This window comes from Delphinus delphis, chromosome 11 (assembly GCF_949987515.2).
Source record: "Delphinus delphis chromosome 11, mDelDel1.2, whole genome shotgun sequence".
In the NCBI taxonomy this organism is placed as follows: Eukaryota; Metazoa; Chordata; class Mammalia; order Artiodactyla; family Delphinidae; genus Delphinus; species Delphinus delphis.
In genome coordinates this window covers 39,536,192-39,562,889 of record NC_082693.1, presented here as the reverse complement: position 1 = coordinate 39,562,889, position 26,698 = coordinate 39,536,192, and the positions used below count along the sequence as shown (strand labels likewise).

Here is a 26,698-nt window from a genome sequence, read left to right as displayed (position 1 = left end):
AGCAAGAAAATGCTGTGACTGGCCAGGCCTGGGTCATGGGGCTTCCTGGGATGGGGGTGAAGTTCAGCTCTACGTAGACTGAGAACAGGGGAATGTAGTTCCCTAAAAGGAAATGGGGTGCTATCACTTGAAGAAGAGGGATGTAGATTTGGCCAGCAGAAACAACAGATGTCCATCACATCATAAATGATGACCCACCCAGCAGACCTAGTCCAGAACAACATTCTTCTCCTGCCCCTCCATTTTCACCTCCAACTAGATCAACCCCTGAACGTTGGTAAAGTCCTCTCCTCCTAAATGCCTTTTCACCTGTCTCTGTCAGTTAAGGTATTCCCCGTCCCTAAATGCCCAGTTCAAATATGATCTCCCTTACCATGACTCTTTAACAGATGTGGTCTCTCTCCCACTTCTGAGCATCCTAGTTGTTTCTACTTCTCTTGTCGTTATCTTTTCACACTGTACCCTATATCTCACTTATTTGTACACATTATGAGCTGTTGTGGAAAAGGGCCGTTTCCCGCGGCAGCAACTGCGGTGATTAGATACGCACCAAGGCCGCCAGGGCGCGCCAAGCGCCAGGCGCGAGGCAGCCGGGGGCTGGAGGCGCTGTGATTGGCAATTGCGGCAGTCAATCGGGCGCAGGCGGGGGCAGGGTGGGGCGGGCCGCCCTAGAGGTCCGTGGGCGAGAGGCGGGGCCTGCATGAATGGGGCGCGAGGCGCGCGGCTGCAGTCGGCGCTCGGGGGGGAAGCGGGAGTCCCGGCCGGGAGTGGGTGGGAGGAAGCGAGGTGGGGAGGGGAGGGAAAGAACGCGGGGGGCGGGGAGGGGCAGCGCCGGGGCGGCGCGCCGAGAGCGGCGAGGCGGCGGGTGTGAGCTAGAGCCGTGGCCGTGGTTCCTGTCGCTTCGGTGCCGCTGTCCTCTGCGCCGCCTCCTGCCGGACCCCGAGGAGCCCCCGACCCGGCGGAGGAGTCGGGACTGGGGTAGCCGGCGCTGAGGGAGGAGTCGGGTCCGAACGGCCGCGCCAAAGACCCACGGGCGTGGAGGTGGGGGGCTGAGGCCCCCGAGGGGGCCCCGCCGCTATGGGCAACCTGGAGAGCGCCGAGGGCGGCCAGGGCGAGCCTCCCTCTGTCTCGCTGCTGCCGCCGCCCGGCAAAATGCCGATGCCTGAGCCCTGTGAGCTGGAAGAGAGGTTCGCCTTGGTGCTGGTGAGAGCTGAGCCTGGTCCCTTCCCCCTCCTACCGCCCCGCAGGTCCCAGCGCCCCGGGTGGGTTCCTTGGTCCGGCCCACCCCTTTAGTCAGGGCCCCCGATGGGTCTCGGCCCCCAGCGCCTTCCCAGGAACCTCTGAGCAGCCCCGTCGGGGACCTCCCAACCGACGCCTCAACCGCTGGACACTTAGGAGGAGGGGTCCCCAACCCGGGACCGCCCCAGGATCCAGACTTCTTCCTCTTCCCTTCCCCTTCTGCCGCCCTTCGCACTTCTCCTCACTTCCCTGACAGTCTCCGCAGGTCCCTAGGATTCTCATTCCTAAACCTTTGGCTGGTGCGGGGGAATTCAGAAGCTCAGGGCCGGCCCACTCCCCAGCCTAAGTCCGGGTTCTCTGACTGAGGAGACCGCCTCTCGTGTTAACATGGAGGCTTTCCAGGGAGTGGGTCCTACTCCCAGCCCAGACCAGATGTTTGGGGGAGAGGAGGGGGAATGGAGGGGGACTGGCAGCTCGTGAAGGGGGTGGAATAAAGAGTGATGCCATTCTACTTATTTTCTGAACGGCCTGCAGGCATCCTGCAAAGTTACAGTGGGTTTGCCTAAAAGAGCTGAACATGTGGATAAGCCATTTCACTAGTGTATTTTTCCAATTGAAACAATACACAAACCATCCTGCCTCCCCCACCCCACCCCTTTTATGTTAAGCCCTAGTGGCTGGTTTGTGTTTTTTGCCTGTGCTTCTTTTTAGTCTTTCTGTAGGTTCCTAAATGATCTGTATGGATGAGTTTTTAGAGCTGACTTTGGGATTCTTCTTTGATGTGGGAACTGGACATTGATGTCGGTGGCTCTGTGGACAGAGAGCGTCTGAGCTGGTATCACTGAGATGGAGGCAGAGAATATGTCGGAGCTAAAAATGAAGTTTTGGAGAAAGAAAGTGAGCTAGGTGAAGGAACGTTTGCTAACAGAGGTAAATCTTAGAGAAACTTGGGGAAATAGTTCCCAGTTCCTCAAAGAACTCTCTAAGAGGCAGTGTTAATGCTGCCGTTATTGTTACTATGGCCTGAAGGGCTGACTTTGCCTTTGCCTGTGAGGAGGGTTAAGTTGTGACTTAGCAGCCTTATTGGATTTCATCTGCTTTGGAATAGGAAGATTAGATCTGTTGGCACCAGTGAAGCTGTCTAGAGATCCTGGCCTCTCCGATGGTGCAGAGCCTGACATCAGCCCACTGGCACCATAGCCAGATCAGAGAGGGTTCACGGGGTTCCGAGGGGAAGCTGGCACCTATCTGCCCATCAGCTCTGTGAAGGGCCAAAGGGATCTGGGCCACATGTCTTGTGGCCCTCTGCATTTCCCCCAGCATCCTCGGGGGATGGGGTGAGTCAGTGATTACTAATGTGCTGTGGCCATCTCAGAGGCTGAGGAGAGCCTGGGACTTGGTGCCCTTGCAAACAAGAGCTCAACTGTTGGGGGAAAAGAGTGGGAGGGAATCTGCCCTCCAGTGGGGGTGTGAAAACCCCCATGGAGTGGCATGAGGTAGCTACAGAAATTGGAGAAAAAGGGATGTAAAGGGATGTTCAGAGGTGGACTGGGTAGGGGGCTGCCTTAGGTAGGTGCTACCAGGCTGTTTGTTGTGAGAGCTCAGAACCAGAGTTGGTCATGTCCTCACTGGAGTTTGGTTGACACATTTGTTTAGTTGGCAGATTAATGGCTTAATATTTACAAAATGCATATGGTATCCTGATTACTAGCCAGAGAGCCTAGGTCAAACTGGGGACCGTACCACCCACTTGTAAGCCTAACTTTCAGCATAAAGTTTTGATTTGTTTCCTCGTGGCTTTTGTTTTCGTCTTGTTACTGTGTGCCTGAGCCGCTGCTAATGGGGAGTTGTAACAGGGCAGGCCAGGGCTAATTAGCTGTCTTAGGAAGGGAGGAGATTTTACCTCAGTTTTCTAACACAGGGAAATCATGCTTTCTTGGGGATTTGAGTTCTTCGCTAGGGACTCTTAAAGATCCCTCTTTCCTCTGTTTCTAAAACATGCCCTTTCCAGTATCCTTTGGGAACAGTACTGACTATTGGATGTTTGACCCTGGAACAGGCTCATGTATATTTCCTGACAGTCAGGAGAAGCATAGTACAGTAGAAAAAGCAGGAGCCGTGTCTTAGCGATCATCTTAACCTCTCTGAGCCTAGATTTGCTCATCTGTACAATGGGGCTAATGATTACCATCCTGGTGGGATTTTGAGAATTGAGGGGTGTATATAAGGTGCTTGGCACCCAGTAGGTACTCAATATAGATCAGTTTCTTTTCTTGATTGTGTAAAAGAGTAAGACAGGTTGCTCCTTTTATACCATTTTCTTCCCCAGATTGATTTGGTTTACGGACAAGCTATTTGTTGGTTTTGCTGAAGTGATGTACTGGTGTCCTGGTTAAGCATATGGATTTTCAAGTCAAAGTGGGCTCAAATACTGGCTCCTCACAGTCTCCAGTTAGAAAAGTGTTTGACCTTAATCAAGTTACTTAATCTTTTTGAGTCCCAGTTTCCTCTTATAAATGAGGATAATAATAGTATTTGCCACATGAGGTTATTGTGTGAATTTAATGAAACTAGAAGTTAAGTACTTAGTTAGCAGAGTCTGGCATCTACTATATGCTTGGTAAATGGTAGTTTTTAAATGTGTAACTCTCAGCAGTGACTCAGATCTGAGATCACTTGTATTCCCAAAACTGTATTTTAAGTTCAGTAATCTGATGAAACCAGTTACCCTGTTCTGTATTAGCCAGACTCAGGATATGCTGCTGCTGTTACATGGAGGGCTTCCCCAGTCCCACTGTATCTATGGAAACCCCCCCTGAAAAACACCCTGGCTGGGGAAGTTGTATCATTGCTGAGTCAAGACCACAGGCTCCCAGCTTTCTGGTGCAGACACATGATCTGACCCACAGCCTGTCAGCCGAGGTTGGGTAACTCGTCTGAAGCCATGAGGTGGTTTGTGCAGGACATAGTCCTACCCCAGCCCAGTGCCCTAATCCAGGGCTTTCCTGCTGGTATGCTGGGATACTGATCCCCTCAGCCCTGGCAGCAGCTCAGGTCCCAGATTGGTCCCGTCTGGCTGGATCAGCTTCCACCATTTACCCTGTGTACTGTGCAAATAGTATTTTCTAGGTGTGTCCTGGTATTAAAAAGGTTGTGAAGCTGCTGTGTTACACTGTTTTCTTGGGATCCTTCCTTACCCCCTGTCTTGGCAGCAGCCCCTATTCTGTTGAGGACTGAGAAGTTTAGGATGGTCAGTTATTGGAGCTCCTCTTTATTAATACCAGGATGAGATCTCTGGTCCGGTAAAGCCCCCTTCTGTGTTTTGGTCCTGACTAGTCTACTACCTTAGTTGCTCAGAAGCTAGTATACTGGCCAGTACTGGCCTTTCCTTAGATAGAGAGGGGAGGCAGAGGGCTTTAATGGCTTTAAAAGGATAGCTGTCTGCTTTTGCTGTGTTTGCACCCTGATTTTTCTGTTTACTGGGTTACTACAGATTTGAAACAAAGTCTAAAGGTTCTAATGCCAGAAAAAGCCCTGGATATCCCTCAAGAGGAGGCTCTCAGGGCATGAGGGTGGGGCTGTGTGACGGGCTGTCCCTGCCGTGGCCCCTCCTTTCACATATCCCTGGTGAAGACTGATGACTTGGGGTTTTGCTATAAGTGTAGCATTGATGTGGGAGCTAAGCTGGCCTGGGTGCTAGTTGTCAAGAGGCTTTGAGAGGCCTCCTTTGACATAGAAAGGGGCTGGGAAAAACTTGGACTAAATATCAAGTTCCAAATCGCCATGGTGGAAATGTTTTTCCCAGCCCTGGGGATTGTGGTGAATTAGTTCAGGCTGGGATAGAACTTGGGGGAGGGTAAGGGCCCTTGACAGCTGTCAGAGCAACCCCCTCGTTTAGAGACCCCACTGAGAAGACCCTAGGGCACAGAGAGAAACCTCATTCCTTGACTTTCCCATATGACCCTGCTTTAGATTGGGGAGGTGTAGGGGTAGGTGGGAGGGAGATGGAACTGATGCAGTGGACTCCTTGTGATTTGGGAATGTTTTCATGGCTCAAAGGGAAGCTCAGCTTTTTTCCTTTTTTCCCTTAAAGTAATACTCATTCTCTAAAAACAAGTTTGGGCAATTTAGAAAGAAGAAAAGATTGATGATTTAGGTTGAAGGAAAAAGTCCATATTTTCTCCATTCCTTTAGCAAATGGAGGCAATGTGTTTTATTTTTTTAATTTTTATTATTTTTTAAAATTTATTGTTTTATTTTTGGCGGTATTGGGTCTTCGTTGCTGCGTGCAGGCTCTTCTCTGGTTGTGGCGAGCAGGGGCTACTCTTCGTTGCAGTGCGTGGGCTTCACATTGTGGTGGCTTTTCTTGTCTCGGAGCACAGGCTCTAGGCGTGCAGGCTTCAGTAGTTGTGGCACACGGTCTCAGTAGTTGTGGCTCGCGGGCTCTATAGCTCAGGCTCAGTAGTTGTGGCTCACAGGCTTAGTTGCTCTGTGGCATGTGGGATCTTCCCGGACCAGGGCTCGAACCCGTGTTCCCTGCATTGACAGGCGGACTCTTAACCACTGAGCCAACAGGGAAGCCCGACAATGTGTGTTAAAACTTTCCATGTTTTTGTCTTTGCATAGGTTTTTTTTTTTTAATTAATTAATTTTATTTATTTATTTTTGACTGTGTTGGGTCTTTGTTGCTGCGTGCGAGCTTTCTCTAGTTGCGGAGAGCAGGGGCTACTCTTTGTTGCAGTGCGTGGGCTTCTCATTATGGTGGCTTCTCTTGTTGCAGAGCACAAGCTCTAGGCGCACGGGCTTCAGTAGTTGTGGCTTGCAGGCTCTAGAGCGCAGGCTCAGTAGTTGTGGTGCACGGGCTTAGCTGCTCCACGGCACGTGGGATCTTCCCAGGCCAGGGCTCGAACCTGTGTCCCCTGCATTGGTAGGCAGATTCTTAACCACTGCGCCATCAGGGAAGCCCTCTGCACAGGGTTTTGTACAATGTTGTGATAGTAATGTATGTGTGCGTGCGTGTGTGTGTACACACACATATATTTATCCAACATGGCTTTTTTTTTTTGCTTTTGTTATTTCGTTAGTTTTCCCAGGATAGTCACTGTAAACATTTTTAAATGCTTGTACAATGGTCCATCAAGTGAATGTACCATTGTTTACTTAACTCTCCTCCTCTTGTTGGACATTTAGGTTGTTTGCCTCTAGTTGCCATCATAAACAATGCTGTGATGAACATCTTGGTGTACCTTTTCAATAGTTAGAGTTTTCCTTGGGATAGAAACCCCAAATTGAACTTCCTAGATTGTAGGATATGTTTTTAAGGTCCTAAATACATATTTCCACATTTTTTTTAAAAAGAGAGTAATTCATGTGAGTGTCCTTAAAGGGAGGTTGCAGGATTGAGGATAGCTTCTTTTCTCCTGATTATGAAAATAAGACATATTTAGTAAGCAAATTTAGAAGTAAAAAGTGTGAAAAGTATAAAACATATGGAAAAGTATAAAGAAGAGCATTAAAATCACCTGTAATCTCTCCATTTACTATTAACATTTTGATATATATATTTTAACAATTAGAGTCATACTGTGCATATTGTTTTGTAAACTGATTTTTAATTTTACTATTTGAAGCATTTTCTCATTTGTCTAAATATTCTTCAGTCTTATGATTTCATGGCTAGTAAAGTATTCCATAATACAGTATTTTATTACTGCCTTATATTTCTCTCTCTCTCCGCTTTTTGCTACTATAATTAACACTGTGATGAATTTTCTGTGCATAAATATTTGGGTGCATGTCTGATTATTTCCTTGGGATAAATTGCTTTTAAAGGCCTTTGAGAAGTATGCCTTCTAAAAAAGTTGTTACCAGTTGTCTTTTCCACTGATAGTGTGTCTCCCTTTCTCCATAAGCTAACCATTACTGCATGGTTTAACTTTAAACACCTTTGCCAGTTTAATTAGTGAGCAATGGTATTTTGTTTTAATTTGTATTTCTTTTAACATTTCATCATAAGTGTTTTGGCCATCTTTTTTTTTTTAAACATCTTTAAAAATATGGAACACATCACGAATTTGCGTATTATCCTTGCGCAGGGGCCATGCTAATGTTCTCTGTATCGTTCCAATTTTAGTATATGTGCTGCCAAAGTGAGCACTTGGCCATCTTTTTTATGTGTTCTTAGCTCTCTGCTGGGGATTTATTATACATACATATTTCTATGTAATAAATGTATATGTTTCCACACTTGTTCATTATAAAATATTTTTCATATATGAAAGAGCATATATAACTATTATGTAAGATTAAAATAATAATGAAATGGTTAACAGTGTATCCACTGGAGAGTTCTTGGAATTGCTTCCTGCCCCTTAATTTCTTCTCTCTGCTATTTTATCTGGGATGAAAAAGCCCTTTAGCTCAGGACTTATTGGGTCTGTTTCTGCAGCTGGGACAGTCCAGGTGGCAGCCACACCAGTGCTTCATAGCTCTGTCTGTGGGGAAACAACCACTGCAGCTGGTGAGAACAGGAACTGGTTGTGGTGGAAATAGCTAATCTTCAATGAAGTGAAAAAAGAAGCCAAGGTGGAGAGGAAATGAGACCACAGATCCTCCCCTGCCCCTGGGGTTGCCTGGGAAGGCTGGTCGGAGCCAGGGCCGCAGTTCCGTGGTCGAGACCAAAGAATCTGCCCCAGAGCTGACTGTAGTCGGCCCAGGGGACAGCAGCGCTGGCGGCCTGAAGTCAGCGTGTTATCTGCTCAGCCAGGCTGGTCACCTCCATTCTGGGGAATGTTTCTCCTAAGTCTGCACTGAGCTGAAGCAGCGCCAGGGAAAGGCCAGGGGTTCATTCCAGTTCGGAAATGCACTTCAGAGAAGAGGAAGGACCTTTTTCTTAAAAGATAAGAGAGGATGCTGTCTCTACACAGCCCCTGCCCCCTGCTCCTTGCTGGGTACTCTAGGGCCCCCTCTTTTTGAATAGCACCACGTGGGAACTGAAGGGTTTCGAGGTTGTCATCCATGAAGAAGAGGTTTCCAGAATAGAGATGAACTAGGCAGCTAGAATCCCTGAGTTCCCATTTCCAGTCTCTCTGCCTCCCTCAGCAGAGCCACATTTTTCTATCTTGTTTTTCTTCCATGGGAGAATGAGTCCCCCAAGAAAGATATAAAGGTATTAGGCTGCCTCTCTGTCCTTAAAATACTCTGGTTGTCTGTGCCTCCCACACTCCTCTCTACTTCTTCTGTTTTCACCTTTCAGAATCCTCTTTCCAGAATCTCTTATGCTTTCTGTCTTCCATCACTTTACAACGAAGTTGTGGGTTGAAAGTTTGTGTGGTGGGTAGGGGAGGACCTGGATAGGGTTTTGGTGGAGCAGTTCCCCCGCCCTTTACTAATATGCATACTCTTCTCAGTTTATAAAGTACTTTGAGGTACTTGAAGGGTGTTCTAAACAATGTTCAGAACCACGAGGGGATATCAGAATTATTTACGTGACAAATTTTGCAAGTAGAGGAAGGATTTAGGCTGTTGTATGCTCGTGATAGTTCAATTCTTGTCCTCATCTCTTTCCTCGTTCCCTCCCCATCTCTTTTACCACCTTCTCACCCTCACCCGGGTTATTGACAGAGCTGGATGGGCTGGTGGTCCTGTCTCTGGGTCCCTAAAAGCATTAACGGGGAAGGAATATACTCTCTTCTTGCCCTGCTTGCTCATTTCTACTTAGATCTGGACTAGAGAGTGTCACAGCCCTCCTCCAATTGCTCATGCCATCTCTAAGTAAGAGCTGGGCATGAGCCTTGTGTTTGGGTACTTTTGGAGATGGTTATCTTGTTTTAAGGACTAGCTACAGTTTAGAGCAGAGTTAGTTTCCGCTCAGTTTTTACCAGCTTCCTTGCAGGGAGCTGGAGAGCCAGTCCCTAGATCTTCCCAGTATTTCCCGTGAAACCTTAAAAAAAATATGTCCTGGAAGGAAGTAGCTGGTTTGAGACTCTTGCAGGCTTAGGGTGTTTTGAAAGAAAAAACATCAGTTTTGGAATCAGAAGACTTGGGTTCTGGTCCAGCTTGATACCCTTTTTGTTTTTCTTTTCCCCCAGCTGATGACCTTAGGCAAAGTCTATAATTTTTCTGAGCCAATTTCATCCTTATGAAATTGGTGATGATCATGCCTACTTTACAGGGTTTTGAAGATGTTTAAAGTAGACAACATAATGAAAATAGTTTATAATCTATAAAGGTTCTACAATTAAATGTTTGTGGCATATACATTACCCAGTATATACCACCCCTATTCCCATCAGTTAAAGTGGTTTTCAGCTGGGGAAGGTACTGTCCCAGAAGGGAGCTTTTTTGGCAAGTGAGGATGTTTTGGTTATCACACTGACTTGGAGTGGGGAGGGGCGAGTTACTTCTGACATTTAGTGCCCGAGGGCTGGGGATGTTAACCATCCTACAGCACTTGGGTCAGTCCCACACAGTAAAGAATGATCTTACCCAAAATGCTGATAGCGCTTCTGCTGAGAATTATCTTCTACTAATCTGTACCTCTGTTGTCTTTTTTTTGGGGGGGGGGGGATAACTCTGTTTTTTTGTTTTTTTTTAAATTTATTTACTTATTTATTTTTGGCTGCATTGGGTCTTCGTTGCTGCGTGCGGGCTTTCTCTAGTTGCGGCGAGCAGGGGCTACTCTTCGTTGCAGTGCGCGGGCTTCTCATTGCAGTGGCTTCTCTTGTTGTGGAGCACAGGCTCTAGGCGTGCGGGCTTCAGTAGTTGTGGCACGTGGGCTCAGTAGTTGTGGCTCACGGGCTCTAGAGTGCAGGCTCAGTAGTTGTGGCGCACGGGCTTAGTTGCTCCGTGGCATGTGGGATCTTCCCAGACCAGGGCTCAAACCCGTGTGCCCTGCATTGGCAGGCGGACTCCTAACCACTGCGCCACCAGGGAAGTCAGGTGTTTCGTTTTTTTTTTTTTAATTTTTATTGGAGTATAGTTGATTTACAATGTTGTGTTAGTTTCTACTGTACAGCAAGGTGAGTCAGCTATACATATACATATATCCCTCTTTTTTGGATTTTCTTTTTTTTGTTTTATAAATGTATTTATTTTATTTATTTATTTTTGGCTGCGTTGGTTCTTTGTTGCTGTGTGCAGGCTTTCTCTAGTAGCGACAAGCGGGGGCTACTCTTTGTCGCGATGCACGGCCTTCTCATTGCAGTGGCTTCTCTTGTTGTGGAGCATGGGCTCTAGGCACGTGGGCTCAGTAGTTGTGGCTTGCAGGCTCTAGAGCACAGGCTCAGTAGTTGTGGTGCACGGGCTTAGCTGCTCCGCGGCATGTGGGATCTTCCCAGACCAGGGCTCGAACCCATGTCCCCTGCATTGGCAGGTGGGTTCTTAACCACTGCGCCACCAGGGAAGTCCCTGGATTTTCTTCTGTACCTCCGTTGTCTTGTGTCCCAGTTGGGGATGAAGCTTTAAGAGCAGTAAAAGTAAAGGCAGAATAACAGTTTTTGGTGCTTTCTTGGTTTTCCCATTTCCTATTACACCTTCAAGCAAGAGGTGGACATCCATCTTTTTATTACCTCTGTCTGTAGGTTTAAGGACTGATTCCCTGGTTCCTTCTGTACTGTGGGCTCTACCCTAAAACTTGTCAAGGAGCAGTTTGGGATATACATACTTCACTGCTGACCTTTACTAACCCCATTAGCTCCTCAAGCCAGGGTAAACGTTCTTTTAGGTTGGGAATATGTTTGAGAGCTTTTTGAACAGTGCTTCTGGATCTTTTGAGTAAAAGACTCTTTTGAAAATCTGATTAAACTTGTGACCCCTAATTCTGTGCACACATACAGTCCTTTGGGGGTTTAAAACCCATTCTTGGATCTGCTAGGGAATCCCTGACTTTGAACCTAGAGGAATGGGAAGGGAGAGCTGGGCGAGGAGAAGCCACTGCAAGAGCTCCTTGACACAAACAGTACTCAATATTTTTGTAAGGGGAATGGAGCCCTTACAAAAGGGCTGTCAGTTCAGATAAAATAATGCCTCTGTTGGTGGTTCCAAAAAAGAGAGCTTGTTGAAACTTGGTTGACTGTCATTCAGAGGGAGATACTCTGGCCCTTGGACATCTTAATTTAACTTAAAAAAATTTTTAATTTAATTTATTTTTTATACAGCAGCTTCTTATTAGTTATCTATTTTATACATATTGGTGTATATATGTTAATCCTAATCTCCCAATTCATCCCCCCCACCCTGCCCCGCTTCCCCCCTTGGTGTCCATACGTTTGTTCTCTACATCTGTGTCTCTATTTCTGCATTGCAAACCGGTTCATCTGTACCATTTTTCTATATTCCCCATATATGCGTTAATATACGATATTTGTTTTTGTTTCTGACTTACTTCACTCTGTATGACAGTCTCTAGATCCATCCACATTTCTACAAATGACCCAATTTCATTCCTTTTTATGGCTGAGTAATGTTCCATTGTATATATGTACCACATCTTCTTTATCCATTCGTCTGTCAACAGGCATTTAGGTTGCTTCCATGACCTGGCTATTGTAAACAGTGCTGCAGTGAACATTGGGGTGCATGTGTCTTTTTGAATTATGGTTTTCTCTGGGTATATGCCCAGTAAGTGGGATTGCTGGGTCATACGGTAATTCCAGTTTTAGTTTTTTAAGGAACCTGCATACTGTTCTCCATAGTGGCTGTATCAATTTACATTCCCACCAACAGTGCAAGAAGGTTCCCTTTTCTCCACACCCTCTCTAGCATTTGTTGTTTGTAGATTTTCTGATGATGCCTTAATTTAACTTTGACTAAGGATACTTTGTGGTGAGGTCTTCCCCTTTGAGCCAGACCCTCAACCTCCAGGAACATCCAGGTAGGGATGACAGGATGTACTTTGACAAGCCAGGGGAACCAGTGGCATCCTTGCAGTGAAGCCCAAAAGTTAGGTCATATCCTATGTTTTGAGGTACTGTCTGCCCGAAGCCACAACTCTCTCCAGCAGGCCTAAGGTCTCTGGGAAAATCCAGGCAGTTGTGGCTTCCCAGGGTGTGCCTTAAAGAGGACTTTGACATCCAGTCTCTAGCAGTTACTTCTATGCTTAAATCCTTTTGCTTTCTACCTTACAAACAAACAAACAGACAAAAATTACCTATACTTTTTTTGACTGCTCAGAATATTTCATACCAAAATTTTTGAAGAAAAATTCAGATCTTTTGGGGGCTTTATTATGAAAAAAAGTTTTTTTCAGAACAACATTAAAAATGTTGTTTTTTTCTGGGTGGAGTCTCCCATCTCATCCTTATAGGAATGGCTCAGTTTCTGGTCTCCACCAAATGCCTAGATTTAACTTGTATAGGTTAAGGAAAGAGAATTCAACATTTGTCGGGCATATGCCACATGCTTTTACATGTATTATCTCATTAAGCTTGACAACAGTACTGTAAGGCAGTTATTTCACTTCTTTTTTTATTAATTTTTATTGGAGTATAGTTGCTTTACAGTGTTGTGTTTCTGCTGTACAGCAAAGTGAATCAGTTATACATATACATATATCCCCTGTCTTTTAGATTTCCTTCCCTTTTTTTTTTTTTTTTTTTTGCAGTACACGGGCCTCTCACCTTTGTGGCCTCTCCCCCTGCGGAGCAGAGGCTCCGGACGCGCAGGCTCAGGGGCCATGGCTCAGGGGCCCAGCCGCTCCACGGCATGTGGGATCCTCCCGGTCTGGGGCACGAACCCATGTCCCCTGCATTGGCAGGCGGACTCTCAACCACTGCGCCACCAGGGAAGCCCTTCCTTCCCATTTTGGTAACCACAGAGCACTGAGTAGAGTTTCTTGTGCTATACAGTAGGTTCTCATTAGTTATCTATTTTATACGTACTAGTGTATATATGTAAATCCCAATCTCCCAATTCATCCCACTCCCCCTTACCCCCTTGGTATGCATAAGTTTGTTTTCTATATCTGTGTCTCTATTTCTGCTTTGCAATTGTTCATATGTACCATTTTTCTAGATTCCACATATAAGCGGTATTATACGATATTTTTCTCTTTCTGACTTATTTCGCTCTGTATGACAGTCTCTAGGTCTATTCACATCTCTTCAAATGGCACTATTTCGTTCCTTTCTATGGCTGAGAAGTATTCCATTGTATATATGTACCACATCTTCTTTATCCATTCCTCCGTTGATGGACATTTAGGGTGTTTCCATGCCTTGGCTATTGTAAATAGTGCTGCAATGAACATTGGGGTGCATATATCTTTTTGAATATGGTTTTTATTTCTGTTTTACAGGTGATGAAAACAGGGCTCAGAGGGGTTAAGTAACCTTGAGAAAGTCTCAGCTTAGATGTCACTTGGAGAGGCCTTAAGTAAAAATTTTTGGTTAGATTTTTTGTTAATGCTGAAAGGACTGCTAGAAATACAACTTTTTTTTTTTAGCTGTGTTGAGTCTTCGTTGCTATGTACAGGCTTTCTCTAGTTGTGGCGAGCGGGGGCTACTCTTAGTTGCAGTGCGTGGGCTTCTCACTGTGGTGGCTTCTTGTTGCGGAGCACGGGCTCTAGGCGTGCGGGCTTCAGTAGTTGCAGCTCGCAGGCTTAGCTGCTCCGCGGCATGTGGGATCTTCCTGGACCAGGGATCGAACCCATGTCCCCTGCATTGGCAGGTGGATTCTTAACCACTGTGCCACCAGGGAAGTCCACAACTTCTAAAAGATGCTTAATCCTTGATTCTATATATATATATTTTAAACTGCCTAGAAAAATTTCTGGAAGAATACAAGTAAATCTAATAACAATGATTACCTCTGAAATGTAGGGAGGGAATCATAATAAGAGGACCAGGAAAGTCAAAGGGAATTTAGCTTTATCTATAATGTTAACATTTCTACAAGGAGAATGTATTTATATGTCAGTTATATAATTAAAAGTTAAATAAAACATTCTTAACCTCCTTAGAAATCAAGGAAATGAACATTCCAATGCTACACTTTTTTTTTTTTTTTTTTTTTGCGGTACGCAGGCCTCTCACCGCCGCGGCCTCTCCCGCTGCGGAGCACAGGCTCCTGACGCGCAGGCTCAGCGGCCATGGCTCACAGGCCCAGCCGCTCCGCGGCACGTGGGATCTTCCCAGAACGGGGCACGAACCCGTGTCCCCTGCATCGGCAGGCGGACTCCCGACCACTGCGCCACCAGGAAAGCCCAATGATACACTTTTATACTAATCATCTGGGCAAAGTTTTAAAGATTGACAATGTCTATGGTTGTCATTAGTGGTACATTAATACACCATTAGTAGTAGTGTAATTTGGTACAGACATTTTAGAAGATGTTTTATAGGGTCTGCCAGTTTCAAATGTGCATACCCTTTAACTTGGTCATCTCACTTCCGGGAAACTGTCCTACAGAACTGTTTATACATGGCATGAAGGTGCATGGAAAGGATCCTCAGGGCTGCATTGTTTAACAGTAAACACCTGGGAGAAACCTGATTGTCCATTTCCTGTCCATATCTGTTTCTTTTCCACTCATCTGGTTACTCCAGGCAAATACTGGGAGTTATCCTTAATTTTTCCTTCTTCCTTCTCCATACTCAGTCTATTACTCTGCCAATTCCATCTTCAAAATATGTCTCAGATCTACCCATTCTCTCTATCTCTACTGCCACTGCCTCAGTCCAAGCCGATGTCAACTCTGGCTTGTATTACATCCAAACAATTGGCCTCCCAATTTCTTCTACTGCTCCTTTCTCCATCCTCCCAGCCATTCTCCACAAAACAGCCAAATTTAAAATATAAGTCAAATAGCATCATTTTCCTACCTAGAAATCTTTAATGGCTTCCTTTTGCACTAAAAAAAAAAAAGCAAACCCCTGGCCTTGGCCCTTAACACTGCATTATTTGGCTCCTGCTGACTTCTGTAACCTTACTGATTGCCGACCTCCACATTAGCCTTCCTTTAGTTCAGGACAAGTTCCTTTCTTGTCTCAGGGCCTTTGCACAAGCTGTTTCCTCTCCTGGAATGCCTTGTCCCTGGATCTTCAAATGGCTCAATCTAGTTTATGCTTCAGGGCTCAGTTTTAGTAATGCCACCTCTCAGAGAGGCCTCTCTTCTTTATTATTCTCTTAGCATCCTATTAACTTCTTTTGTATTATTTTCCATTTTAAAATTATTTGTTTAATTACTTGCTTATTATCTGTCTCCCCAGACTGTTGACTCCATGAGGGTGGAAACTTTCTGTATGCTTATCACTGTCCAGCCAAATACCTGGCACCGGCTAGGCACTCAATAAATGGTTGTGGCTGATGGAATCTCGAAGATATGTGTGTGTGTGTATGTATAAATAGAATCGTCTAAAAAGGGAATTAAAAGAAGAGTATATGTAATGCTTTATAAAGCCACATGTTTGTATGTAAATGTTTAGAGAAAAGGCCTGGAACAGTCAATACCAAGCTGTTAGTCCCTGTGGTGACCTACGGAGGGAAATGGATAGGGTTGGGGGCCGAACAGTGACTCCTTTTTTATTCTATAAGCTTTTGAGTTGATTAATTTTTTTAACAATATGTACCCATGTATTTGTTCCTCCTTTAAGGGAAAAGGAGGAATAAAAATAGGGGAGGATGACTCAACTTTTATTGCAAAAAAGAAAGCTCCTCTCTCTCACTCTCTGCGCTGACCCAAAAGAAGAGAGCAACAGGGAGAAAGGACACCAGTGAGGTCGTTCCCTGCCCTGTACTGAGCTTGGCACTAGTTTTCATAGTAGAAAGAATCCTAAGAGATGCCCTTATGCCCTGAGGCTATATTTTACATTCTTAAATGTAGGCCCAACCTTGGTCTCCCAGACACAGCCAAGTTGTATATTTTTAGCCTGTTTCATTTCTAGGCTAGTGAAAGCTGCACCTCCAGCCTCAGTTTAGCAGGTGAAGTCAGCAAAGAGAATAAACAAGCTCTGGGCTTCACTGCAGCTAAGCTTCTCAAAGTTAAGTCAGTTCAGCAGCCCCAACCCCCAAGGAAACTATGTTCTCTAGATTCTTGTCTCCCAGAAATGTGGATAGCTAATCATTTTCACAGCTAATGTTCATTGCATGCTAATGGTATGCCAAGCATCTGGCAAAGCTCTTTATACGCATTATCTCATTTAATCACCATAACTATGAAGTAGTTATAATTATCTCCATTTTATAGATGAGGAAATGGAGGGCCAGGATGGTTAAATAGCTCATCTGGGATCACGCAGCTAGTAGGTGGTGACGTCAGAATTTGAATCCAAGCAGTTTCACTCCAAAACCCACATCCTTAACCACAATCTCCTTCTCTTTCCAGGGTCACCACCCCGCCCCCGCCTTCAGTACGGCTTTGGTGGGGATTGTGTACATTACGGCAGAACACAGGGAAAGTAGAACAAGTCTTCCTTTGCTGAGAGGTGTGGTGGGAAGATTTGGGCTTTGGAGTCAGCCAGACTTGGGTTTGAATCCCAGCTATCCCACTAGGACTTTCACTATTCAACAAGTATTTCCTTTTTTATTTACTGTGTGCCAGTGATAGCACTGGGTATACAGTGGTGAAAAACAAATATCACCTCTGCCTTCATGGAGTTTATGGGAATGCAGATATTAAACAAATAAATGCTTAACTACAAGTTATATGTCCTCGGGAGACAAAGAACAGGTTGTTACGAGAGAGTATAACCAAAGCTTCCCTCTAAATGAAGGCCAGAGGCAGCCTTGGAATCTCTGAGAGACTTTCTACTTTCATTTCATTTTCCTTCCTTTCTTGATTTATTAAGGAAACAGGTCTTAGGTGCCTACTGCATATACAGCACTTTCTCGAGTGCTTTGGAGAATAACAAAGAAATAGAAGATAATGCAAGTTGGAGAGACAAAATAGAACTGTACTTTGAACAACTAGAGAATTAAAACAAGTGCGTTTCCTCAGATTATCCGTGAGGCTCCCTATGTGCCTCAGTTATTTTATCCATAACATGGGGATATTTGTCTTGCCCAATCACATGTTTTTGTGAAGACCAAGTGAGATCATGAAGTGATGAGGTGCCACACAGCTCCAAGCATAGAAGGACTAGAGGGTTAGGGAAGGATTAGCGTGGCATGGGATTGCTAATCAGGCAGTGCTCTCAGGAAGACATGGACTTTGTCAGGTCTTACAGGGGACAGGTGTGGTTCAGGAGAGAGGAGACTGAAGGCCAGAGCAGTGTGGGAGGGGATTAAAGAGGAAGAATTAGCCAGATATATGAAGGGCAGCCAGGAGCCCCACCTGCTGGGGTAGAGGATCCTCATCTCTTGCCTGGTCCATTGTAGTAGACTCCTTAGTTGTCTCTCTACTGCAGTCTTGCAGACCCAGCTCCACCTTCCTGCCCCCCACCCCCCATTCATCCTTATAGCCATGTGTAAAGATCTGGGTGAGAGGTTTTCTAGGAAGAGAGAGTAAACCTTGGGCTGGGAAAGAACTTTGCACATTTCGAGGAACTGAAGAGATGCCAGATTGGTCAGCAAGGATGCTAAAGAGACATCAGGGAAGGCAGAAGAAAGGTGAGCAGGGCTTAGGTCATGGAACCTTATCAGCCTTGATAAGGAGTTTGGGAAGTGACCGGGCTCCTCAGTCAACTCTGCCCAGCAGAGTGATCGTGCCTTCTGCTCTTTCAGGTTTGACTGGTGTTCAACCCTCCTTCCTACACCCTCCTCAGGCCAGAAAGGGCAGTGCCTCTGCTAGGCTGGCCCCAGTGTTTAGTGTGCCTGTCCATGGTCTGAGCCTATAATTTGGTGGGTTGGCTGGTTACAAAAATAAAAAGTGTGACCTATAACTAAAGCTGAGTGGATTCAGTAAAGAGGGAGCTTTTAATTTGCAGGGGTCCTGGGCTGTATTTAACTGGAGGAGAAATGTGTCTCCTCCCTAAGCGCTGCTGCATTTTCTCCCTTGAGTACCTGCTCTGCAGTGAGTTAGGGTTTTTGGGCCTGGGGGTGAGCTTTAGGGAGATATTTCGAAGGGAATTTAGGGTCCAACAGCAGGTTTGATGGTGCTTCCTGGGAGGTTGGCATTATTCAGTCTTGCCTCTCATATAACCCACTTGGAGGGAAGTAGAGTTTTTAAATGTTTGATTGAGTGATCACTCATTTATTCATTCAACACAAATGTATTGAGTGTTTACTGTGTATTTTAGACATTAGGGATCCCATAGTGAACAAAAGAGACAAAGGGACTTGCCCCACAGAGTTCACGTTTTTGTTGGGGACAACAATAAACACATACTCATGTCTGTCATAGAATGTTGAGCAGGGATAAGTGCCATGAAGAAAAAGAAGGTAAAGGGGTGGCGAGTAAGAGGGGCACTATTTTAATGAAGTGGCAGTTTGAGGGGTTGAAGTACAGGAGAAAAGTGGAATAGTGAAGACAACTTTCTGTGGACTCTGGACCCCAGCTCCCGAGAGCCCCCCAGGACAGGGGCTCCCTGAGCAGGGCAGGGTTAGGTCCGTGCTCAGCGAGGGGCCTGGCTGCTTCCTAGCCCAGGTGGGCCCAGTCGGAGCCTGTGGTTGCCTCTTCCCGGCTCCACTGGTCAGAACTGTCTGCAGGGCTGGGCAGGGTGCTGGTTGACTGTAAATAGATACTTGTCTTTCCAGGGCTCCTCAAGCCTGGTCCTCTCAAGATTTCCTGAAGTCACCGTGTGTTCTTGGCTAGAGGAGGACTAAGAAATCTGGCCTGGGAAGCTGCAAGGAGTGCAGGGCTTCCTTCTGCCTGTGCCTGCTGCTCACCAGGCCTTTTTCAGGGGCTTTGGGGCTCAGTGGATTTGGATTTGAATCCCAGCTCTGCCATTTATTAGCTCTGTGACCTTGGGCCAGTGCTGTAGCTTCCTCAAGCCTTGTTTTCTTTATCTATATAATCAGGATAGGAATATTGACTTCTAGGGATTTGGTGAGCATTGAATAACATATATAAAAGATCCAGGACAGTGTCTGGCATAGTGGGTGCTCAATAAATTTTAAGTTGAAATATTCTAAGACCACTAACCTCTTAAAGTCAGGGGTCTGGTATTAAGGAGCCCAGTGAAAATATTCAAGAAATATGGATTATTATTGATGGGTAAGAGACTGGTTCTGTGTACCTCAAAGTTGTGAAATCACTGAATTGCACACCACATATTAGTCACCTGGCTTTCCTACTCCATGTTGGCCTTGTCATGGCCTCTGCACGGGCCTTAGGATCTCCAGGAACTAACGTGGCCCTTGGCCTATCCTTTAGCACATTTCATCTCTAGTACAGCCATGGAAGGATCGGCCTTTAAGAGTCTTCTGGACTGGGGAACTTACCAAGGCCAGAGTAGCCAGCATAGGGCTACCGAGGTCCAGACCTCTGCCCCTGGGACTGTATTGAACTCTGGGGTGGTGGTGGCCACTGTTATGTGGGTTCATTTGCAGATTGAAGGGATCACAGACTCCCCCTCAAAACCAGCCTCAGAGTGAGACCCAGACAATGTTCTAGAATTGATGGACGAAAGATAGCTAAGTGGGAAGGAGCATCTTAGTTTGAACCTTCTGTGTCCAGAGTATGCTTGGGCCCCTTACTTTGCACAGACTTCTTGCTAATGGTTGTGGTTATTTTGTTTTTACTTGCCGCTCAGCAGAATCAGCATTACACAAACACTCGTTATCCTCAGGCCCTTGGCAGTCAGGGCACTTGGTGAGTCCCTTGTAAAGTGCTCACGTCTACAGATTATTTTCTGATGTATCTGGCATGAGTTCCAGACTGACAGTGCAATAGCAACTATCAATTGCTCCCTTTGGGCTTGACTAATTACTGCTGGCATCGTATGTAAGGAATTAAGAATCTCTTATGCTTTTACAGGGCAGCAGGGCCTGGTGAGCTCCCAAAGCGTTTATCTGTCATTTCCCCAGAATACCCTTGTTAAAAGTTGTGAGCAAAACCTCAGGAATTGAAGGGTAGCCAGCCAGACAGTATTGGGTGGCATTTGGCTTCTCAGTTGATTCCCTCTAAGAATTGTAAAGAAACCATCTAGTACTTGTTGCCTACAGATGCCTGTAGGGAAATGTCAAATGGTGTCATAATGTTGTAAAAAATGGTGTCATAATGTTGTAATGTCAACTAGTTGCTTCTGACTGTCTTGGAGGTGAGAGGGCAGAGAGGTTATTCCAGCCTTATTCTGTGGCTAGGTGAAAATTTACTCAGGACTCTGGAGGGCCTCTGGAGGCTGCGAACTGAGAATGGCGCAGGTGTCATCTTCCTCGCCTGGAGACAAGGAAGGGAGAGGGATGCAGTACTAGCCCTCAGAGACTCCCGAGTGCAGCACGGTGTTCATTCGCTCAGCAAGCACTTACTGAGCACTTAGGATTGTGTGAAGTGCCAGAGAAATAAAGGTGAGTGAGACAGTGTCTGCCCCTAGGAGTTCAGTCTGGAGGGGAAGACAAACACATTAAACATCTAATTGCAGTCTTCAGCTTGGGAAGCACAATGGTATAGACATGCAGGAACATCTGGGGAGCACAGGGAGGGGCTTGGGGAATACTGCCTGTAGGAGGAAGTCTCTGCTGGCTAAAGGGATAATTAGGAGTTGGAGAGAAGTGTGGAAGAGAAAGCAGGTAGAGTGGCGGCATCAGGGTGAGGCAGAGTGATGTATTTCAGAGAATCCTCCCGCTGCTGCGCGGGGCTCTTGGAGTGTAAGGTGTAAGGCAGACAGTGGTGGCAGGGTGGGGATGGCTCGAGTAGTAAGGAGGGCTTTGAATGCCATGCGGATGGACCATACTTCATGCTTTTTGTTGGAGAGTGTCATGGTCAGATTTTGAGGTGTGAGTGGATCATTGTGGCAGCCATGGGAAGGGAATCAGAACTGGAGGTGGGCAGCCGAGTGGGAGGCCTTCTAGTGTGGTGATGATGATGGGAGCCTGAACCAGAGCTGGTTTGCATGGTGGAGATGATAGGACAGACTCAATAAATAGTTTAAAAGATTAAATTTGGGGACTCAGTGATGGATTAGATTTGACATTGGAAAGGTAGAGATAAGGGAAAAGGGAGGAATTCAGGATGATACCCAGATTTCTAGTTTGAGATGGAAATGCATATTTGAGAGTCATTGGTGTCTACTGGTCAAATAAAATTTGGGGTCAAAACATTCTCATGCCTCTCTCTATATTCCCACAGACAGCACAGACCTTCAGGGACTGGGAGGGAAAACTCCTGAGACTTATGCAAGGTCACAAGGAGAGAAACAGTTGTTGAGAAGAGTAGTTAGCTGAGGGGGCCGAAAACAGAGATTTGTGGTAGATCAAACCTCAGGTTTGCAGACGGCAGGTTTAACCTGCAGAAGTTGGGAGACAACGGGGAGGTGAGGGACTTGAGATAAGGCGGAACACGAAAAACAATTTTCTTTGCAAAATCTCATCCCAAAGTTTAGAGGAATTGTCCCAGATCACTCAGCAGAGCACCTTAGTTAGTCGGTGCCTCAATTCTGTCCCCCCAAATTCTGGTCCCAGCTTTCCTGTGAATCCTCTGGGTGGCTGTTGGTGTTTTCAGTCTTACCTTTCGGAGGGGCGTGTGTGCAACTGCTCTAACCTAGAGAATTAATAAGCGTATAAATATATTTAACCTATACTCTTCAGCTACATGTATATACTCTCTCTTTTATGCATTTTAAAGTACTGTGAAATTATATTTTATGTATGTGCTTAGAAGCTATCTTTGAGTCACCTGCAACTCTTTGGAGTAGCTCATCCAAGTTACCATTTATAGAGCCCTTCTCCTGGGCTAGGCACTATTCAAACTCCTTTTCATTCTTTCGTCCCTTCACTTAATTCTTCTAGGAGGTAGAGATTGTGATTCACATTTTATAGATGAAGAAACTGAGATTCAGAGAAGGCTAGTAACTTTCCCACTGTCTCATGAAAAGTACCAGGATTCAAATCTAGGTCCTCTCTGTTCCAAAGCCCATGCTGTTATTTATAGCTCTCTGAATGTTTAAAATGCCATTCAGGTATGAGGGAATTGTCACCTTGTGGTGTCCAAGAGGGGAGTTCCCTTGTCTTTTTGCTCTGCATGGTGTCCTTCTTACTCTGAGACAGAAACCTTGAACTTCAGGTGTTTGGCACACATACCTCGTTCAGCTAGTTTCACCCAGTCTTGCTGGACAGGGAGGCACCATTTAATGATCAACCAAAGCCGGTCAGACCAATACAGATGGACCTTCCCAAGTTAGAAATGGAGATTTGATTTCTTTGTAAGGAGATGGCAGGGTATGGTGGAAAAAGCCATGTCCTGGCAAAAGTTCTGTTGGAGGCCACATATCTGGGTTTGAATCTGGGTTCTGCCACTTTCTGTATGACTTTGAGCCAGTTGGTCTCAGATTCTTAATTCTCTCACCAGTTAAGCAGGCATAATACCACTTACCTCCACTGGTTATTAGGAACAGTAAGTGAGATTTTGTGAGAAAAGTGCCTGGCATATAAGAGACGCTCAGTAATGTTTTCCTCCCCATCTGTGGCCCCAAGTGAATATGGCACCTAGGACACCAGACATTGAGAGAAGCAGACAAGATTCAGGGTCTCTCTGGGGTGGGAACTCCCAGAAGGCTACTTCCAAAGAGGTGTTTTTCTAGCTGGACAATCAAATGAGATGTAAAAAAGCTGGGGCACTCAAAGATGGGGTAGGGTGTGGGCAGTCATAACCTCTGTGTCAAGCTCTGGCCTTTAAAGTCATGAGGAGGGACAATGTTGGGAGGGTGGCTTGTGGATCAAGAGCAGACTGGGGTCTTTACGATTCCTCCCCAAAGAGCAGAGGAGCACTGAGGCACTGAGATGCACCTCCATTTGAGAGCAATTGAAAAAGCAAGGAGAGACAAAGGACTTGTAGTGCCTCTCCCCAGCTGATATGACTGGTGACAGATGTGAGCTCATGCTGGGGCATAAAGCAGGAGTCGTGCCCCTCCCACGTGTAGTCTGGATGTAGGAAGGGATTCATTAAGTTTTATGTTTTGATAATAAGCTCCTGGATTTATGAGACGCCTAGAAAGCCCAAGCCAGGCCCCCAGCTGGTACACTGGGTGAGATGGAGTGCTGCCCCCAGCTGGCCTCTGCCATCCACACAGGCAGCTCACAGCACCTATTAAGCTTTTTCTGTGTGTCAGACATCCTTGTCTAGGAACAGGTGTGGTCAAGGAAAGTCCATGCCCTCACAAAGCTTACAGTCTAGTTCAGGAAGTAATACAGAATGTGAGTAGTAATATGAGAGTGCAGTAATTTTTTGTGTGAAATCTTATAATTAAAAGATCTAGCATAGTGCTTGGCCCAGAGTAGACGTTTATAGGCCATAGTTTTCCCTTTTTTGGTAAATATACAAGAGTTATCGCAAGGCAAAATAGGACTTCCAGTTGGCACAGTGTATGATGCCTAGAAGACACCAGTATTTGGTATTGAAGGAATGATTGAATATAATTGTGGATGGGAAGCAAGGGCAGGAAGCCCCACAGAAGTTCAGGGGAAGGAGTGTGCAGAGGTCTGGGTTGTTTGGAGGGGGCTTCATGAGGAACGTTGATCGTATTGATCCTGAAGGATGCATGCAATTTGAAAAGGTTCAGAGAAGGGCTAAAACAATTGGTTGTCTCAGAAGAGGCATTGTATGGGAATACAAACTCAGGGTCAGACCTGGATTCACATCTCAGCTCTATTGCGTACTGGCTGTGTGACCCTGGGCAAGTTCCACGGCCTGCCTTTCGAAGCCTTTGTTTCCTCACCTGTAAAATAGGAATGATGTTAGTCCCAACTTCATAGGGTTCTTGTGAGAATTAAATGAGATAATCGTATAAAGTTCTTCTTTTTTTAAAATATTTATTTATTTTGGGGCTGCATCAGGTCTTAGTTGTGGCATGTCGGATCTTTTGTTACGACGCGTGGGCTCTTGATGGCAGTTCAAGGGCTTCTCTCTAGTTGTGACACGCAGCCTCATTAGTTGTGGTGTGAGGGCTCTCTAGTTGTGGCACGAGGGCTCAGTAGCCCCGCAGCATGTGGGATCTTAGTTCCCTGACCAGCGTCCCCTGCATTGCAAGATGGATTCTTAACCACTGGACCACCAGGGATGTCCCTCATACAGAGTTCTTATCAAAGTTTTGTCAATAAATGTTAGCTTTTGTCATTATTTTATCATTTTAATAGTAGTATCATTATTATCCTACTCATGCCTACCTACTTACCTTAGTTCCCTAGACCTTGTGTCATCTGGCTGTTCCCTGCCTGCTGTAATATCCTCATATATACTTTTATTCCATTATTGTAAATCAGGGACTCCCAGACCTTTTATGGCGTTTTGTGTGTCTGTGTACTTTCAATTGCTGTGTCCTTGCCTAGCATATCACCATCTTCCCCTGCTTCATTGCTTTTCCTGCCTTCCTCCTGCTTGATGTTTTAAGACTAAATCCTATAGCATTTCTTCCAGGAAGCCTTACTCGACTCCTCTATTAGATTTTGCATCCTCGGGATCCTACGGTGCCACGTGCACCTGTTTCACAGCTGTGCTGTGTGCACTCATCCCTGGTTTGCTTGTCTACCTTGCCCTCTGGATATAAACTTCCTGAATGTAAGGATCCTGTCCTATTTATTTTTATATCCCCAGCTCCTAGCTTAGTGATTGGCATGTTATTTTCCAGCTAATTGTTGAATAAGAAATCCAAACCCCACCCCCCTCAAAAAGCATAGCTAGCTTTATGTGTAACGTTTACTACCTACTTCTGACTTAAATGCTTTACATATATTAACTTTAATCATCATAGCAACCCTATGAAGTAAGTATTATTTCTACCTCCATTTTATAGATGAGGAAACTGGGGCTCATAGAGATTAAATAAGTCTCCCAAGGCCACACTAGTAAGTGGTGGAACCGAGATTCGTACCAGGGCAGTGTGGCTCCTCATTCTGTGCTTTAACCACTCTGAGATTTGTGATAGGATATTTATTGAACACCCAAGAAAAGGTGAAGAGACATTAGCTATAAATTACAACTCCATGAACACATTTTAAAGGCGTTAGTAAATGTGTGGAGACGCTGTTAGGGGGCGAGTGTAGACCTTACCAGTCTCGCTTATGAAAGATTTGCTAGAGAAGGTGGGATTTCACCCGTTGTGAATTGGATGAGGCGCATGGCTGGCAATTGGGAAGGAGATGATCTCTGAGGACAATGTAGAATAGAAATCTTAGGGTCAGGAAAAAGAGGAGTATATGTATGGGGAAATTCAATTTGCCCAAACTTTATTGAGCACCTACTACAGTGATAAACAAGCTGGTGATGATGGTGCCTGTGCTCAGGAGCTTGTGGGCTAGCGGGCTTTAAGATGAGTCTGGTTAGAAGATGAGTCAGGGGAGTGTCTTAGATTTATGGCGTGAACTGAAGGACAGAGTTGAAACTCAGAATGAGAAGTGGGAGTTTGCTGAGGGAGAAGCAGCATTAAGGAAAGTGACTTGGGCTGTAGCACATTAGGCAGATTATAGGAGAGGGACCAGAAATAGCAAGGACAATTGTAAGAATTTGGATAATCCCCTCCAGAAATAACCAGGGACTGAACCAGAGACTTGGTGATGGGAGAGGTAGTAGCAGGATCAATCAGTTATTTATTAAGCACCTGCTCATGATTCACAGAAGGATAAGGCATGACCCCTACCCTCCAGGAGTTCATGTTCTAATTGTAAATAAAGGAAATACACACATGAAAAGACACTATATGACTTAATTCAGTTTGTGTTAAGATCCATGGTATCAGTGAACAGCTATTTTTTTCCTCTTTGCTTCACTCATCTGGACTTCATTTCCAAGGTCACCTCATGGTCCAGAATAGCTGCTGAAGTTCTAGCCATTACCTCTGCATTCCAACCAGCTGGACAGAGGAAGGAGAAAAGAAGGGTATACTCCCTCCCTTTAATGATACTTCTCAGAAGTTGTACACACTACTTCTACTTGCATCCCACATGGTCACATAGCCACACCTGAATGCTAGGGAAGATGAGAAATATATTAATTCTTTTAATTTTTTAAATTTATTTTTTAAGTTCAAGTATAGTTGATTTACAATGTTGTGTTAATTTCTGCTGTACAGCGAAGTGACTCAGTTATACACATATATACATTCTTTTTTATATTATTTTCCATTATGGTTTATCCCAGGATATTGAATATAGTTCCCTGTGCTATACAGTAGGACCTTGTTGTTTATAGAAATATATTAATTCTGGTTGCTAAGTGCTCAGCTGAACATTGGAGGTTCATTCATAAGGAAGGTGAGAAGAGGTTGGGGATAACAAGCAGGTCTCTGCCGTATCATTCTTCACATGTGATTATGCTTTGGAGCTCAGAAGAGGGATTGAGCTGTGTTGGGTAGTCACAGAGTTGGATTTTGAGTCAGGTAGTAATAGGTAGGGATTCAGAAGATTGGGGAAACGTCAGTTATAAGCAAAATCC

At 45.3% G+C, this 26,698-nt stretch overlaps 1 protein-coding gene and 1 non-coding gene across 4 annotated transcripts in view; one reads left to right on the top strand and one right to left on the bottom strand.

Annotated features, from left to right (window-relative positions):
* Positions 1–864: 864 nt before the first annotated feature.
* The window catches only part of FMNL3 (formin like 3), a 55,166-nt gene continuing 29,332 nt past the window's right edge, over positions 865–26,698 (top strand). For all 3 annotated transcript variants that reach the window (XM_060024736.1, XM_060024735.1, XM_060024734.1), the window contains exon 1: positions 865–1,203. In XM_060024736.1, the coding sequence (XP_059880719.1) occupies positions 1,078–1,203 (126 nt within the window). In that variant the 5' untranslated portion in view covers positions 865–1,077. The remainder of the gene's footprint in view (positions 1,204–26,698) is intronic.
* LOC132434670 (U6 spliceosomal RNA) lies at positions 7,290–7,396 on the bottom strand. The gene has a single exon (XR_009521386.1). It is a non-coding gene; the product is annotated as a U6 spliceosomal RNA (small nuclear RNA).